General features: G+C 38.7%; 2 protein-coding genes across 2 annotated transcripts; one reads left to right on the forward strand and one right to left on the reverse strand.

Annotated features, from left to right (window-relative positions):
• The first annotated feature begins 3,538 nt into the window (after positions 1 to 3,538).
• On the forward strand, positions 3,539 to 11,161 carry glb1l (galactosidase, beta 1-like). The gene is made up of 16 exons (XM_044366028.1): positions 3,539 to 3,987; positions 5,027 to 5,196; positions 5,289 to 5,439; positions 6,855 to 6,915; positions 6,992 to 7,086; positions 7,179 to 7,359; positions 7,453 to 7,511; positions 7,624 to 7,745; positions 8,329 to 8,369; positions 8,469 to 8,587; positions 8,670 to 8,744; positions 8,843 to 8,932; positions 9,058 to 9,171; positions 9,367 to 9,498; positions 10,171 to 10,383; positions 10,491 to 11,161. The coding sequence occupies exons 1-16, from the start codon at positions 3,922 to 3,924 to the stop codon at positions 10,692 to 10,694; spliced, it is 1,893 nt and encodes a 630-aa protein (XP_044221963.1). The 5' UTR covers positions 3,539 to 3,921; the 3' UTR covers positions 10,695 to 11,161.
• On the reverse strand, positions 11,076 to 16,767 carry ankzf1 (ankyrin repeat and zinc finger peptidyl tRNA hydrolase 1). Its single transcript, XM_044366027.1, has 16 exons — positions 16,664 to 16,767; positions 16,155 to 16,292; positions 15,139 to 15,257; positions 14,944 to 15,046; positions 14,629 to 14,834; positions 14,424 to 14,533; positions 14,126 to 14,279; positions 13,320 to 13,542; positions 13,126 to 13,224; positions 12,806 to 12,973; positions 12,560 to 12,691; positions 12,196 to 12,469; positions 11,999 to 12,110; positions 11,745 to 11,912; positions 11,599 to 11,669; positions 11,076 to 11,471 (listed from the first exon to the last, which is right to left on the reverse strand). Exons 2-16 carry the CDS (start codon positions 16,264 to 16,266, stop codon positions 11,345 to 11,347), a joined length of 2,178 nt encoding a protein of 725 aa, XP_044221962.1. The 5' UTR covers positions 16,267 to 16,292; positions 16,664 to 16,767; the 3' UTR covers positions 11,076 to 11,344.
• Positions 16,768 to 17,365: the final 598 nt, after the last annotated feature.

The following is a 17,365-nucleotide window of genomic DNA, read 5'->3' on the forward strand; positions in this document are numbered from 1 at the left end:
GTTCAGAGTCGGCAAAGACAGTCATCAGGGAAAATGCACGTGAGCTGTTCAGTCTTAATCAGTGGTGGAGGAAGTACTGAGATCCTGTACTGAAGTGAATGTAGCAATACCACAATATAAAAATACTCCATTACAAGTAAAAGTCATGCATCCATCATTTTAATTAAGAAGAAGTTCATTAGTATTAACAGTAAAACAACATCTGACAGAGTGTCATACTAGTTAGGGCCACAATTATTTTCATAATCAATTAATTGGATTATTTCCTCTTTCTTATGATTTAATCATTTTGTCTATAAAATGTCAGATAATAGAGAAAAATGCCTGCTATTATGTCTTAAAACACAAAGAGATGTCTTCAAATATCCTGTTTTGTCTGATCAACAGTCTAAAATCCAAATATATTGAGTTTACTATCATGTATGACCCAGAAAAGCTTCAGATTTTCACATTTGAGAAGCTGCAACCACTGAATGGCCAGCGATTTTACTTGAAAAACTTACTTGGGTCCACTTGTCCCCTTAGAGGAAAGGGTCACTGCAAATTAATACAAAGTTGTTCTGAGTCATCACCTTTATCCTATGATGGAACATTTCTATCCTGATGGGAGTGGGCATGGGACAGGGCACGAGGGGTCACTGCATGGTTCGATGAGTATGAAAATGCTGTGAATCATATGCTATGACCTTCACAGTCACCAGATCACAACACAATTGAACACCTATGGGAGATTTTGGACTGATGTGTCAGACAGCGCTCTCCACCACCATCATCAAAACACCAAATGAGGAAATATCTTTTTGAAGAATGGTATTCATCCCTCCAGAAGAGTTCAGAGACTGTAGAATCAATGCCAAGGCTGATGAACACCATTCTTCAAAAAGATTTTCCCTCACCCTACTCCCTAGATCCTACAGTCAAGCTTCAAAAACACAGGGTCCTACACTTCCCATAATGCATCTGCATAGTGTCTCTCATTAGATCTTCCCTGCCTGGTAAATGGCTACATTTTTCAACCTCTGAGCAGCTTTTAGTGCAGGTTTTCTGTTATATGTTCTGTTCTTCCTGTTCAACCCTGACATCATCAGGGTTATCTTTTCAGACTCCGGAGACACAGAAGATTTTTTCCAATTGTTTTTTCTACAACTGGGGCAGCAGTGGCTCCGTAGGAAGTGCAAGTTGTTCATTAATTGCAAGGTTGGTGGTTGGATCCCCAGCTCCTCTAGTCCACACGTTGAAGTGTCCTTGAACAAGATACTGAAGCCCAATTTTCTCCTGATGGCCAGGCGAGCAGCTTGCACTGCACCATCCCTGTGTGAGTGTGTGCACGGGATGAATGGGGTAATTTTGAATAAACACTATTTTTAAATTTGTCATATGTAAACCATTTTTTATAGGCTGAGTACTACTCCTCAAGATTAATAAACTGACCTTTTAAAATCTGTGAACTCCCCCTTTAACGTCAGCTATGCCAAGCTGAGCTGAACTGTATTTCCAGGCGGTGAGTGTGTGTGAGGGGGCAGGGGTGTCTGAATACACCTGCTTCCACCAGAGACAACAAAGAGGGCTAAATTTTGGGGGAGGTGGGAAGGGTTCAGTCTAATTACAGACTGGGGAGATGACTTCACTGAGTTGACGCCCGACCCTGGGCCGAGAGTTTTTCTACGTCTCCCATCACAAATAGGGGCGGGTCTGTTCAATTACTGCAGGCAGTTCTGATCTCTACCATTGTATAGTAATTGGAAGGGCGACTACAGAGTATTAAAAACAATATGCAGTGTATTAAGTGCAACCTGAGCCCATCTGACGCTGTCTGTGACTGCAGTAATGTGATTGCATTAGTCTAAGTCACTTCCTTTAGACTCCCACATTTGCTGTAGTCTCTCAGTAAGTGGTGCTGTCCTCAGTGCATTAGTCACTGGGCTTTTTTTGTGGTTTGAACATCCATTTTCTACAAGCTAAGGGGCTCCGAAGCTGCCATTCTGACAAGCTCTCCTCAGACACTATCACACACATAACCAAATTACAAGCTATGTATGTCCTTCTTCCTCTCGTTCCCAGGACAATTAACAGTGTTTGACGGTGGGCTAATGAGCCACAGAGCCAGAGCATTTGTCCTATCTGCAGTGGAGATCAGTTGCCATTAGCAATTGTGACTCCCCCTACCCCCTTTCAATCTTCTTAAAACGGAGACTGATGAATAAAGAGGCAGGGCAGGAAATGGGATTACTGTATAGACAATCATTACTGCTGAGGAAGTGGGACTGAGAAAAGAGTAAAAATCATCTCTAAAAGTGTGTGTGTGCATGTGTGTTAACAAAATGACAGGCCAGCAGCCACATGCAAACATTATTAACCCAAATTACCAGGATTTACTGCTTTGTGTTTACATGACACAGAGTCTCTGGAAACTGTTTTTTTCTGTTTCCATTGCACATCAGCCACTTTACTCCCACTTAAGAGCTCTATGTAACCATAATGATGTGCGGGTCTGCAGCAAAAGTATCTTTGACTCTCACTTGGAAGCAAATGACTCACTCAGCTATAGTGACAAGACAGGAAAAACCTCTCAGTTAAGATGGAAAAATGCAATTAAACAGACATAAGGCAGGCTGCTTAATTGCTGGAGTCAATAGTAAAATGAGTCAACATATTAGTAAAAAGAAGAGCAGTTGAGCTCATTAATTCTGAGCATTAGGAGGTAATTTGCACTTGTTTTTAAAATTTAACACAATCATATTTACAATAAAGCTTCCCTGTTGTATAAAGATATTATTTTGATAGTCTCTTGATCTGACTTACTGTTTTAAACTGATATATTCTCTTATGAAACACTGACATTGTCCCATTTCATACTATAAGACTATACCAGCATTCTCATTGTAGTATTAAAGCGCCATCTAGTGTCATTAAAAGAATATAAAGTTATTGAATACATTTAATTCTCATTAGAAGACAGTCTGCTAATTGATTTATTATAATCACACTAATCAGTCTTCATTTCATCACAAAATGAAGCACTGTGTATGTCATCGAGGCCTGGCAATTTTCCAGAGAAAAACTACAGTAAAAGCCAGAATTTGTCCCAAAAAATAGTGACAAATCCTTGAATAAAAATGCAAGTTTTATGATTAAAGGTTGATATGTAAGTGTCATTCAAACAAAATGAAAAGATGCACAGACACAGAGCCGAGTCCTGCAGCTATAATAAAGCAAACTATTCCTGAACTAGCTGCTTTGTTACCTTGCCATGACAAACACAATGGTAATTGTTCTCATCCTACATAATGTATAGTATTATGTGACAGCATTATGTCATATGGTAGCCTTCTGTTGTTTTCTTTTCTTAGGCTGTGTAGTTATATAATGTGATTTTATAATTATTTATTTTGAATTGCTCTCTGTGATGACACACACAAAGACTTCAGCTTATTTGTATTACATATTTGTATTTATTTATTCTGTATTATGTATATTTGTATTTTAGTTATTTTATTCCCTTTTTTTTCTCATACATATTAACAGTTAAGGCCGAAACGTGGCATCTAGTGGTCAAACTGCAAATACATTAAACGTTTAAGTCTGAATATTTTCATTATTTCAAAGTAGGCTGATCATATTTCCAGCTAATATTTCTTTATTTTTGATTCCCATTTAAACAACAACCGTCATGCTTGTTATAATTAATCACGTGAACAGGTTAGAAACAACACTGCCGGGACATGAACACGACTGACTTTAGGACCCTGCGGACGACCGACGTGAATCACATGACGTACAGCATGTCGATCATAATGTTGCTGCACGGTTAAACGCGCTGAAAGCTTCATACTTGCAGCTACAGATGTAAAGTCGCAGCAGCTTAACAGAAAGTAGTTATGGTTACGTTTTAAGCTCAGGCTTCGCAGAAAGGCAGCGGAAATGGCTGCGAGTGTTTTCCTCCTCGTTGCTGTGAGCTTTGCCTGTTTATCTGTCAGTGGAAACTTGGTAAGAAAGAAACTAGAAGTGGACTGCTTTAATAACAGAAAAGTCACATGGTAATCTATAAAAGCTGTTTCCCGGAACAAGTGTCAACTTGATATTGTATAATGTATTTGTACATTTTGGAAATTCTCTTTGAACCCAGAGCTAATAAAGTTTAATCTTTTTAAAAAAACGAGCTACAACAATTAATCAATTGGTAGATCAACAAAAAATCAATCGATAACTATTGTCATAAATTAATTGAGTAATCGTTTTTGTCATTTTTAAGCGATTGCCAAACATATGCTGGTTACAGCTTCTCAAATGTGATAGTAAAGAGAGTATCTTTTGGTTTTGGATAGAACTGCAAAAATTAATTGATTAAATGATTAATAGATTGACAGAAAATTCATCGCCAACTATTTTCATAGATGATTGATCGTTTTGAGTAATTTTGTGAGAAAAAATATCAATATTCTCTGGTTCCAGCTTTTTAAATGTGAATATTTTCTAGTTTCATTAGTTTTCTGACAGTTAACTGAATATCTTTGGTGGTGGACTGTTGGTCGTCACAAAACAACATTTTAGGTCACATCTTGGACTAATTGATTAATCCAGAAAATAATCAGATTAATCGATAATGAAAATGAAAATCATCGTTATTTGCAACCCTAGTTCTGGACAGTTAGTAGAACAAGATGTCACATTTGACTCTGGGAAATTAAAACAGGCATTTTTCACTTTTTTCTGAGATTTATGGACCACATAATTAATAAATTATCATGAAACTAATCTGCAGATTAATAGATAATGAAAAATAATGGTTACTTGCAATATTTTAAGAATATATAATAACATCAGATGTTATCTGATAACATCTGGCTGCAGGGGAAATTATGAGCATTTCTTTTAAAGATTAGACCTTATATCTCTGGTGACAACACCGTACTGCATGTAATCTTAATTACAGACTCACTCCACAATGACAGACTTTGGTGGTGAATTTTCACCAGTTTTAAAATATCATTTTCCCCTCAGAGCAGTTACTGAGCCTCTCTTGCAGGTGTCTGGAAAGAGATCATTCTCTATAGACTACAGAAACAACTGTTTCCTGAAAGATGGGGAGCCTTTTCAGTACATCTCAGGCAGTATCCACTACTCCCGAATCCCACGGTACTACTGGAAGGATCGGCTCCTAAAGATGTACATGACGGGACTCAATGCAGTCCAAGTGTAAGTTGAAACAAATCTCATACTTGAATATTTCTTTTGTCATTGGACGATCTTGTTTCATTACCGACTACATTTATTATGTCTCCACACAGATATGTGCCCTGGAACTTCCATGAAACAGTACAGGGGGTGTACAACTTCACGGCGGACCGAGATTTGGAGCATTTCTTGGATCTGGCCAATCAGACGGGTCTTCTGGTCATCCTGCGTCCAGGTCCTTACATCTGTGCAGAATGGGAAATGGTGAGAAACTGAACATACTATCCCATACCTAAGGCAAATGTAAATTTAATAAGGAGATTTTGGAACTGTTGTATCAACAATTCCAGTCTACATCACAGCTTAATCAGAAGAAATGGAATTTATAAATATGTTAAAATACAATCTATTATTATTGTTATTGTTATTGTTATTCTGCTTCTCTGCCCCCCCTCCCCTTACCGCTGCCACCAAGTGCTCATGGGGAAATTGTTGGATCTCTGCAAATTAAAGAGTGTGGTCTAGACCTGCTCTATGTGAAAAGTGCCCTGAGATGACTTTTGTTGTGATTTAGTGTTATATAAATAAAATTGAATTGAAAAATAATTTATTAATAAATATACAAATGATATCAATCATTTATTTGAAAAAGAACTTGTTCCCAGTGTTTCAAACACTCTTGATCTTAAACCCTGGTTATGACTTTAAAAGATTCAATGCAAACAAAGAACAAACAAACAAATAAAATAAGATGTATGTTCCAAATCTTTCAAACTGGAGGGTTTACATTCAAAGTAAGCAATAATGTCATTGTTGTTAAATTGTGTAGTTTTTCCTTTTTATAACCTAAATATTCCTCATAAGACTTTTGAAAGATTGCAGTTGTTAAATGATGATGAGTGAGGTAATGAGGTAACTAATGCTACCTGGATATATATATGTTTTTTTGTTGTTGTTGTTTTTTTTAAGTTTATTTGTTGTCGTGTTTTCTCCCATATAATGACTTCTTAATGGTCATTCCAAAACCATTTAGTGAGACAAAATTGACTCTGACAGATGATAAGGTTATCTCTGATAAGATAATCTGCTTTGGGTTTTAGTCACTAGTCACTACTGAGAAATCTGAAACATGATCTCTAAATGCTTCCTGTCTGTTTGTTTAAATGATATGAGTTAGACGCTCTGTGCCAACTTCTATTACGGGTGGATGCTCTTCAAATTGTCTATATGATACCTTAGTTTCAGTGCCAATAACAAAATGATACTTTTTATTTCTCCGATACTGAACTTTGAGAAACATAAACATGGTTTTCTACAAATCTTATTTTTCATAAAAACAAATGCTAAACTTCTTAAATATTAAATGTTGTCTAAACACAAGCAGCCATAACTAAAATCCAGTCTAAAATGGTAAAATTATGACTCACGTTTTTATCATCAATCATGATTTTAATAGCAAATAACTGATTTTAAGAATAGGTAAACTGACATTCATTTCCAGCTTCCAACAATGCAGCAATTGACAGTTTTTGATACTTAGTGTTAAGAGACTTTGTGGTCAAAAGCAAAAAGGTATGAAGGTTTGATGTTTCATACCCAGCCCAACTTTCAAAATATAGATTTTTTGTTGATATTATCTTAAGAGAGACATTATTTGTCTCCCCTCTCTTTGTTCCCAGGGTGGATTGCCAGCATGGTTACTAACGAAACCAAACATCATACTGCGCTCAACTGACACAGGTATAACATTGAAATACATGTCTTTGATATATATCTTTTCTCATTTATTTTGGCCACTGATTTTCTTCTGTTCCAGATTATATGCAGGCGGTCACCAGCTGGCTCACTGTTCTCCTCCCCAAAATGAAGCCATGGCTGTACAATAATGGGGGTAACATCATTAGTGTCCAGGTAAAGCACCAAGCAGGTACCTGTGAGTATGGTTTTTTTTTAATAGTTAGGATATTAATATGGTGTGCATTTATCATCTCTCTAAACTACAGGTTGAGAATGAATATGGAAGTTACTACGTGTGTGACTACAACTACATGCGTCACCTGCGGACTCTCTTCCGCTTCTTTCTGGGTGAAGACACAATCCTGTTCACCACTGATGGAAACACAGACAAAGAAATGACCTGCGGGACTCTAGAAGGATTATACGCCACAGTAGACTTTGGCACAGGTTGGTATTATGTGAAAGAGATAGCAGGATCTTCTCAGTCGGAGGTTATTAATAGAAAAAGTTATAATTTCTAATATTTATTCCCTTATACAGACACCAACATAACTGAAGCCTTCAACCGGCAAAGACGGTTTGAATCTCGAGGCCCCTTGGTTAGTTACATGTGATTTTTATTATTTTTTTTGTGAATTATTTACATCCTTTCTTTATGGAATAATCCAACTTAAAGTATTTATTGGAAAAATGTTTTAAATGATATTACAGGTGAATTCAGAGTTTTACACTGGCTGGTTGGACCACTGGGGAGATCAACATGCTGTGGTTGATTCTCAGAGGGTCAGCAGAATGCTTGGACAAATGCTAACGATGGGGGCCAGCGTCAACCTGTATGTCTCCCCAAACCTTCAGTCCTCCCAAACTTTCCTCCTCTCTGTACAAATGATTAAAGGTTGCCTTTGTTCTGTCTTTTTATTGTCCCAAGAAAAGACCAAAACCAACAATGTGTTGGTGTTGTTAGTTCGTACTTTCTGACTTTTCGACTTTCTCTTTGGCATTCCTACTTAAAACATCAATCTAAAAACAGGTCCATATATAGATTCATTAAAAAAAAAACTCAGTACTTTCCTGAACTAGCTGGGCAATGTAGTTTTTGGCAAATGTTTCTCAAACAGAAGGACACACATGTGGGACTGACTCAAAAACAAACTACAATGACCATGTTCTTGGTAATGAAGGAACATGTAACAGTGCAACAGTGAGGCTCACTGATGAGTTTTTAATAGTTTTTGGACAACAATAGAGGTCTATGGCACAGGGGAATATGATACATCAGACTTTGGCTACACAGATGATAGTTGCTAGTCAGATCAGTTTGCTGGTTTTGGTCTTTTCTCCCAAGAGGTCGCCCTGTCTGTTTGATGAACAGTAGATTTCCGTCATGTCATACAGTCTCTCTCTCTTTCCTCTCAGGTACATGTTTGAAGGAGGTACTAACTTTGGCTACTGGAATGGTAAAGTCATATCTTTTCACTATTCTCAACAGTATCGTTGTTTACATGATGGAGTTGGAGATAAAAGCTCAGTCATCTCTACTGTTCTCTGTCCCAAAGGTGCTGATCATGACAACAGGTTCCACTCAGTAGTGACTAGTTATGATTATGACGCACCGCTGACTGAAGCAGGAGACCCCACAGAGAAGCTATTGGCCATCAGAGATGTCATTAAGCAGGTACCACTGATTGAACTGCCACCCACCAAGGTTGATGTCCTGATTACACTTGTATGATTAATGCATGACTGTTTCTCTACAGTTCAGAGAGGTTCCCTCTGGACCCATGCCGCCAGCTACTCCCAAGTTTGCTTACGGCTTTGTGACTCTGAGAAAGGTAATATGATGATGACAAGATGCATTATTTTAAATTTTTCAGAGCACAAAATAAAAAGGTTGCTGTGGTTGATGTTAATAATGCCAACATTGTTTCAGGTAGGCAACGTTAGCAATCTGCTAAAGATCCTCTCACCCCTGGGCCCTGTCCAATCCCAGTACCCGCTGACGTTTGAAGAGATGAAACAGGTACAGTGTCTGTCTGAAGGCAACAACAGGGGAGGGACTGGTGTTGCAGTGGCAGTAAACCTCTTGAAACATGGAGAACTTCTAGACTGTTGTGTCTGCAGCCTGTCATGTCTATTGTGTTTCAGTACTATGGATACATGCTGTATCAGACCACGCTGCCCAGGGACCTCTCAGAGCCCACACCACTTATCTCTCCACTGAATGGGGTTCATGACCGTGCATATGTGTCCGTCAATGGGGTAAGCCTTCACAATGAACTTTTGTTGTCTGGCCAATCAGATTTCCAGGTCAGGTATTGGGAAAATATCACAGGTTAAGACCAAGCAAGCTTGTTCATAAAAAAAAAATCATATTGTGAAAGTTCAAATATTTAGATGGTTGTTTTGTACAGTGTATTTTAGTGTTCATACTCATGACCAAGAGTGTGTGAACAGGTTTTCCAGGGCTTGCTGGAGAGAGACACTGTGCTGGTGATGAACATCACTGGACAGCAGGGGGACACTATGGATATCCTCGTTGAGAACATGGGCAGGGTTAACTTTGGCAGCAAAATCAATGACCATAAGGCAAGAGAAAAAAGTCCAATCCCATACATAATACATTACAGCACACGCATACAATCGCTTCTTAAACCACTTCTGTTTTGCTGACATTGTCTTTACTTCCCCATTGTTTTAGGTCTCACAGACCTCAAAGCTGTATGTGTAAAAATAACTACTAGATTAAGTTGTTTTCCCTTTTCCTTGTTTTATTTTATTTTAATCTAACTCAGTAAATAAACCATGTAAATTATCAAAGCATTATTACACCAACTAAGGTAATATTTTAGTTATGTTAAATGGGCAAACAAATTTAACAAATTTATTCCTTTGTTTGCCAAAAATAATCCACAAGGATGTCATGTGTGTAACTAGATAATGACACAACTGCACTAAATCAAAATATACAAATTCATATTCTCAATATATTTATGTATGTGTAAGGTATTGCATTACTGCATTATCATATGAGCTGTCAAAGACGGCCCAGGGTCTCCAGGATCCCAAACTGACCCATAAAGGTTGCTATATTTTGGATGGCATATGTAAATGAGACAGCTCCAGTTAGAATTTATAGCAAATACACACATCTTATAATTTTTAAATGAAATATGAACTATTTGCTCTTATGTTTTTTGTAAGTAAAACCTACTTACACAAAGTACAAGTGCTATCTGGTAAACTGTATGCGTGCTGCAGGGCCTCTTGAGCCACCTGATCCTGGGTAAAGACATACTGACTAACTGGAAGATCTACCCTCTGGACATTGATGGAGCCATTGATGGTGGATGGCCTCAGTCCTCTCCTGCATTTGAGGAGGAACCCTCAGTCGGGCCAACCATTTACATGGGAACATTACAGCCCAACAACCTGGCATGGGACACCTTTCTCAAGCTCAATGAATGGACTAAGGTAAAGTCAAAAATGCTCATCTACAACACAATGCAGTTTTACCAAAGAATCCCAAAACATGCAAGGCTGTTCTGAAATGTTTCCATGGTTCCTTTCTTTCCCATCAGGGTCAGGTTTGGATTAATGGTGTGAACCTGGGACGATACTGGCCAGCCAGGGGCCCTCAGCAGACCCTTTACGTCCCTGGACCCCTGCTCAGCACCACCCTGCCCAACAACATCACAGTGCTGGAGCTAGAGGGGGCACCAGCAAACTTAAGGGTTCTTTTTATGGACCGGCCACAACTCAGTGTCCCTGATAAAAAGCCTTAAGAGACTTTTGCAACATTGGTGTGTTCAGCATACCATATACATTCAGCTGGTTGAATACTTCATCACAGTGGCTGTTTAAAGCATTCTGTACAAGGAATCAGTACACGGTTTGAAGCAAAGTAGGATAATTCACCTCAAATGTGAGGGAATTGAGGGACAAAGCTTTGCACACTATTTCTGTGGCACCATTACTCTTAATCACCTGAGATTACATCATTTCATACAGCATGTAGGGAACTCTTTATCGGTCTTGAATTAAGTCAATCAATATCAACCGCTTCATAGTCAAACAACAATGATGTTGATTTTGTCTTAAAAGGTAGAAAATGCCGAGGCCTGTGGAAAAAAATTACATTGGTAAATTATGTAATTAACAAAGTATTTCAGTTCTTTTTTTTATTGCATTTGCTTTTTTACTTGACCTTTGAATTGCAGATTCTTTGAATAAATTATACATTTGATTGTTTTGATACAGTATTTGTATCCAGTGAACACTGTGTTTGAATTAAAATATCTAAGAACATCTGCCATAGTAAAATCTGAAATGTATGTTCAGAGTGGAAAATGACACGAGCATATTGGCAAATCACAGTCATATTAGAGTCATGTTAGAAGTAGCTTCCTGAAGACTAAAATTTTCCATGTGGGTGTTAGGTCTTGCCTGGAGGAGCACTGGCTTTTCGATGTGCTTGGACACATTTGGTGGTGCAGAACGAATAATCTAGGTACTGAAATGGGACCTTCCCAAGCAGAGAATCCCCACATAGCCAGCACCTCCTGGTGACAAACCAACACAGAAAAAAAACACAGCAAATCTCAGTACATATTTTTGAATAACCAACCATTTACAAAATGGACCATTTGATTAAATTATGATCAGGCTCTACGACAAAATGGCACTTACTTGATGTTAGAGAGGTTGACTCCTGTTGCAGCCACTTGTTCCGCTAACCTCCTCTCTGCCGCCAAAGCTCTCTGTAATCAAAAAGCAAACGTTTAAAAATGAAAACAATCACTTGAATATGATTGATCAAATGCACATTAACTCACCTTTTCGCGTTCAGTGAGAGATGCAAACCTCTTCTTTTCCTCTGCCTCCAACTCTTGTTTCTTCTTCTCCTCCTTCTGCTCTTTTTCTCGCTGTTTTTTCAATGCCTTCTGAGCCTTTTTCTTCTCTGTCTTTTTAGATTCGATCTCTGCTGTTAGTGGTCCAGGGACCTTGAGTTGCACAAGTGTAGAAGTGCTCAGCTTCTGTTAACATGATACATGTCAAAAAATCAACTGTAAGCCTTTTATTTACTTACCTGTGCCTTATTGTAGTCATATCTATCAGGATTCTCGCCCATGTATTTACGAAAAACGTTCCTGGTGTCTTTGTCAGGGCCAACGATATATGGGGTCTGCCCTTTTTTATCCCTGTAAAGGAATATTGCAGAAATAATGCAACTTATTACAATGTAATTTCACTTTTACTACACTTGGCCTTACTATTTTTTCATACCTGAAGGCTGGGTCTGCTCCTGCATCCAGGAGCAACCTGATTACTGCCTTTTGTGCAGCTGCTGAGGCAACATGCAGCAAAGTGAACCCTGACGAGTCTATGGGCTTATTAAGGAGAGTAAGAGGACTTGGGGCATCAGAGGTGTTGTTTTCCGACAGCTCTTGAGTTTCTTCAGATAGATGGAGGAGTCTACACAGAGTGTCCACATCCCCAACCTTGCAGGCTGTAAAGAGCGTATCCCTTATGCCATACTCCCATGAATCATCCACAGTTTCTGAAGAGACACAAAGCAAAATTGTGACAAGCTGCAACATTGAGAAACAGATGCAATATAATGAATACAGAGAAAAGAGCGCTAACTCACCTTCCAGTTGTTTCTTACTCTGTGCTTTTCTCCGCCTCTTGTTCTTTGACTGCGTCTCCTGAGGGGTTTCTTCTGCTGGTGTAGCTTCTGGTGCTTCCTCATCTTGATCGTCTGCTTCTGTGTTACTCAAGTCTGTCACACACGAATATGAAATTGCGTAAACCGTGCACAAGTTTTTTGTGACAAGCATTTCCTTAATTCACAAATTATAGCCACTTATATGATGTCACACCAGACTAGACCCACCTTGATTTTCCTTTTTAGTTTCCCCCTTCTTTTTTCTCCTCCTCCTCCTGTGTCTGGAGGGATGGATTTCAGACTCCCTGAGGTCCAGGGTTCCTAATGTCAGCTCCACCATCTCCAGCTGGATCTCACCTTCCTCCTCCATATCTGCACTATCATGGTGATCTTCTGCTAATGCAAAAAAAAAAAAAAAAAAAGAAAAAGGAGATGTGCTGTTATACCACATTTCACAAGAATAAACTTTGTGTTGAAACAGAAATTTTAACAAAAGGGGTAAAACAGGCACATGGTATAAATCCACAGTCTTAACCTCTTAAACTCACCTTTCTCTTGATCGGTATTTATTTGTGCTGTAGGTTTGACTGTTTTTTTCCATGCCTTCTTAGATGTACTGCAGACTGCTGACATGTCTGTGTCTTTCCCTGTGTCAAGATATTTTGATGACAGTATTGATTATACCCTGGCTGTGTGACAATGAGCAGACATGTTATTATTCCAAGTATATAATTCAACTTACCATAAATCTGAACGGTGGAAAGCACCTCATGCACCCGCTGTACCTCTCGGAAGGTTGCCCTGCGTGTGGCAAAGGGAAGTGTACGTATCCTGGGATCTTTTTTGTCCAGTGGAGCCGTGCGACCACCAAAAAAGATGGTTTTATTGTAGCTTGGGGCTCGTACAAATATTGCAGAGGCCTCCTTCAAGTGTTCAACCCAACTTAATAGAAGATCCTGAATGTCCTGCAAAAGGTTACAGAAGTGTTGATGCATAAAGAAACTTCACCTAATGAATGAGGTGCATTAAGTAGAAAAAAAATGAGAAGAAATTCACACCAAGACCAGATTGATTAAATACATCACTGTTACATTTGAAATGTATTTATTTGGATCACTATCTCATTAAAACTGGTAACAATAAGTCAAGTTTTAGGAGTTGTCTTCTGGCATTGAGTACAGTAATTGCTTACTGAAGTTTGACTTTTTTGAAATTTGCAACTGTACCCAACCTTACAAAGACAGCACAGCCACTTTCATAAATTCATAAATAAGCAGCACTTTTTGCTGTGTGGTTGCAGCATCACACTCTCACAGAAGTAAATAAGTCACTCTTGGAGGAGGATGGATGACCTACTAACTTTCATTGGCAGGGAAAAACGAATTCAATTCAGCAGAATGCCCTCATCATGATTATGTGGATCGTCAATAGAAGCTCAACCTTTAAGAGAAGCTTAATTTATGTGTCCTCTATAAATGAAATAGACAGTTTCATGGCTGTCACTGTAAAGGTAAAATGACTGTTCTGTTAAATGGAATGTAGCCTTGCCTTGACTAGCGCTGCCTCATTGTGTCGCCTCAGAGCAGCTCCGGCAGACTTTGGTGCGTGACTGCGGTTTTGAGAATCTCGGAGTCCTTGAGCGGTGCCTCGCTTCGCACGAACAGTGTAACGGTGGAAAGTCTTGTGCTGAAGGACTTCTTTTCTGTAACATAAATACATTGTGTTGGGCAGATGCTTACACACCAGTGAGCTGACTGTGCTACTGAACTTATAATTCACAGCCATAATGTGTATAACAGACATTGAAAGTGCTAAAATCAAACAGACAAAAGAACAGTTCACTTACCCTTGAAAAACAGCACCAGCAAAGTGGCCACCACCTGTCATGAGAATGATCCACAAAGTCTTCTTACTTATGGTCTTGAGGCAGGATTCCACATCTTGCTCTCCATCTGACTGAAATATGGCAGGAACAGAACATGAAACATCCAACAATATGTAAAGATATGGACATACATAACCCTCTACGTACTGTACCTGCTCAGCCTCACCTTTCCCTGGAGAATACAGCGGTAGACTGATAGATACTCTCCTGCTGAGTTCTGGAAAACCACCTTGCTGGAGGGCCGGCCGGTAATTAAACTGGTTTCAGCTGAGCTCTCATTATCTGTGCCAGTGACGTTACTGCTTGTTCCCCCATCGTCACTATCTGACTCCTCTGAGTCGGACTCTGACCCTGAGATACTTGACATATCTCCTGTAAAGTGATGACTGAAAATTAGTTAGCTCGTAACATCAACAGCCCCACAAACCCCCCTTTTCATGCCAAACTCCATGCTAGATTTGTAAGACTGTGGTTTCCTCACCAGCTCCGGTCTTCTTCTCAAACTCCTCTGCTGTGACTGGTGGCATTCCTGCCATCTTTTGTCTCAAGTTGAAGCGATGCCAGTCGAGCTTGTAGTGCTCCATCTGAAATTTTAACAACCCATTCATGTATGTACAGTCTTTACTACATCAATGGAGCTTTTAGATAATCTGAAAAGAGGAGTGTATGAAGTCACCTGTTCCTCACGGCTAATGAAGGGGCATCTGCAAGCTGAGCAGACCATCTTGTCCGACACCTCTTTAACCAGGCTGCGCTCCCGCTGTCTGTCATCCTCTGGGCTTTTATCTTCCAGCCCTGTGTGGAAGGCAGACACAGCTATTAAAAGATAGGTTCACAGTTTTTCAAGATTATCCTGAAACAACAATCGGGTGCCCAAATGAGCATTAACACAATATTTTTCTTGCTGTAATCATTCTTCCTGTTCATACTGGCAATTAGAAGATCCCTTTGAATATCCACAGCCCTCTTTCTGTACAAAAATGTATTTAAAAGTTTATTCAAGAATAATAATAGTAATAATAATAATAATAATAATAATTATTATTATTGTTATTATTATTATTATTATTATTATTATTATTATTATTATTATTAATACAGCACTTCTCAAAACAAAGTTACAAAGTGTTTTACATAGTTAAAACATTTAAGTACTACAATTAAGCAGTAAAGTATTGTGTTAAAAATAATAATAAAATAATAGTAATAAAATAGATAAAACATGTTGGAAATAAAACAGTGGGGTATCAATTAAATAAATTCCTTTCTAAGAAGATGCATTTTGAGAGGTGATTTAAAAGATGTCACTGATTCTGCTATTGTGAAGCTTCAGACGTTCAAATTAGTCAAATCAAGTCAATATCATTTAAAGTTCTTGTGTTTTTGGTACCGAATTCCCTCTTTTTGTTATTATCCTTCCACTGTAGCTGAACAGGAAAACAAGACAGAAGTGTTTTACCAAAAAGACTGTAAATGTGGCAGATATCCACTTTATTTGACTAACTCAGACAGCTGAAGCCTCATAAAAGCTTCACATAAACTTTTAAATACAGTAGATCTTTCGATGGTCAGTTATGAACAGGAGGAATGATTTACAGGAAAGAAAAACCTATTTCAGTGTTATTGTAGACACCTGACTGTTTTAAGACAGACTTGAAAAACTGTGAACTTGTCCTTTAAGACAACACATACCGTCAGTGTCTTCTCTGTGTTTCTGGACGGGGTTCACTTCTCTCAGCCCCATCAAAGCCTCATCATCTGGGCAGAAGCCAAAGATGGAGCGGTGGTCTGCACAAGCCGTCATTGTTAGTGGTGTCTTTACTTCATGACCTGTTTTGAAATCACAGCAAGATAAACATAATTTAAGTTTTGTTTGCCGCTATACAAAATAACACGTTTTCTTCTAACTTATCCACAATAATTAACAACACTACAGCCGCTTCTTGACAACTCCTCTTTCTGTCGGACATGACAACATTACTGCCAGCAGCTTACACCAGTTTGTACTGTTTTTACTCTACAAAGCAAACGTAATGTTAGCTGATGTGTGACAGCATGTTGTTTGACCGACACGTGTATAGTCATTTCTAGCAGCCGCTGTCTTCACTGAGCGGCTGCTGCTGCCTGTATCTTCTAATAGATGTTTAGGTAAATTATGTAAGTTACAATGAACTAACTTAAAAAATAGAAACTCAACGTACCGTAGAAGGATGTCTCATGAAGCAGCTTACGCTTACGTTTTGTTACCCAACGCTTCCGTCCTCTTGATATATGTACGGAAGCCCAAAAGCACCAATAAAAAGGCGTTCACCGACCAAAGGTTACAACCTAGCAATGTTCTCTCCAGCATATATCAGTATTTCGTATAACTTTACTGTACATTTATTACACGTTTAACTAGCTTTTTGTATATTTAGTACACCTGGAGAGATTTACAGTACTGTGCAAAAGTTTTAGGCACTAAAAGTAAAGCGAGGATGCTTCCATAAATAATGTCATGAATAGTTTTTATTAATCAGTTAACTTTATTTAAAGTCCAGTAAATAGAATAAACCTAAATAAAATCAATATCTGGTGTGACCACGCTTTGCCTTTAAAACATCACGAGCTCTCCTTGGTACAACTGCATAGTTTTTCAAGGTACTTGGTAGGTCGGTTGTTCAAAGCATCTTGGAAAACTTGTTTCAGTTGTTCTGTGGATTCAGGTGTCTCAACTGCTTCTGTCTCTTCATGTAATCCCAGACTGACTCCATGATGTTGAGATCAGGGCTGTGAATGTGGGGGCTATACCATCTATTGCAAGGCTCCTTATTCTTTTTTGTCTTTTTGTAGGTGAAGATAGTTCTTTATGACTGGCTGTATGTTTGGGGTCACTGTCATGCTGCAGAACAAATTTGATAATG

The sequence above is a fragment of the Thunnus albacares genome, chromosome 11 (genome assembly GCF_914725855.1).
Source record: "Thunnus albacares chromosome 11, fThuAlb1.1, whole genome shotgun sequence".
NCBI classification, from domain to species: Eukaryota; Metazoa; Chordata; class Actinopteri; order Scombriformes; family Scombridae; genus Thunnus; species Thunnus albacares.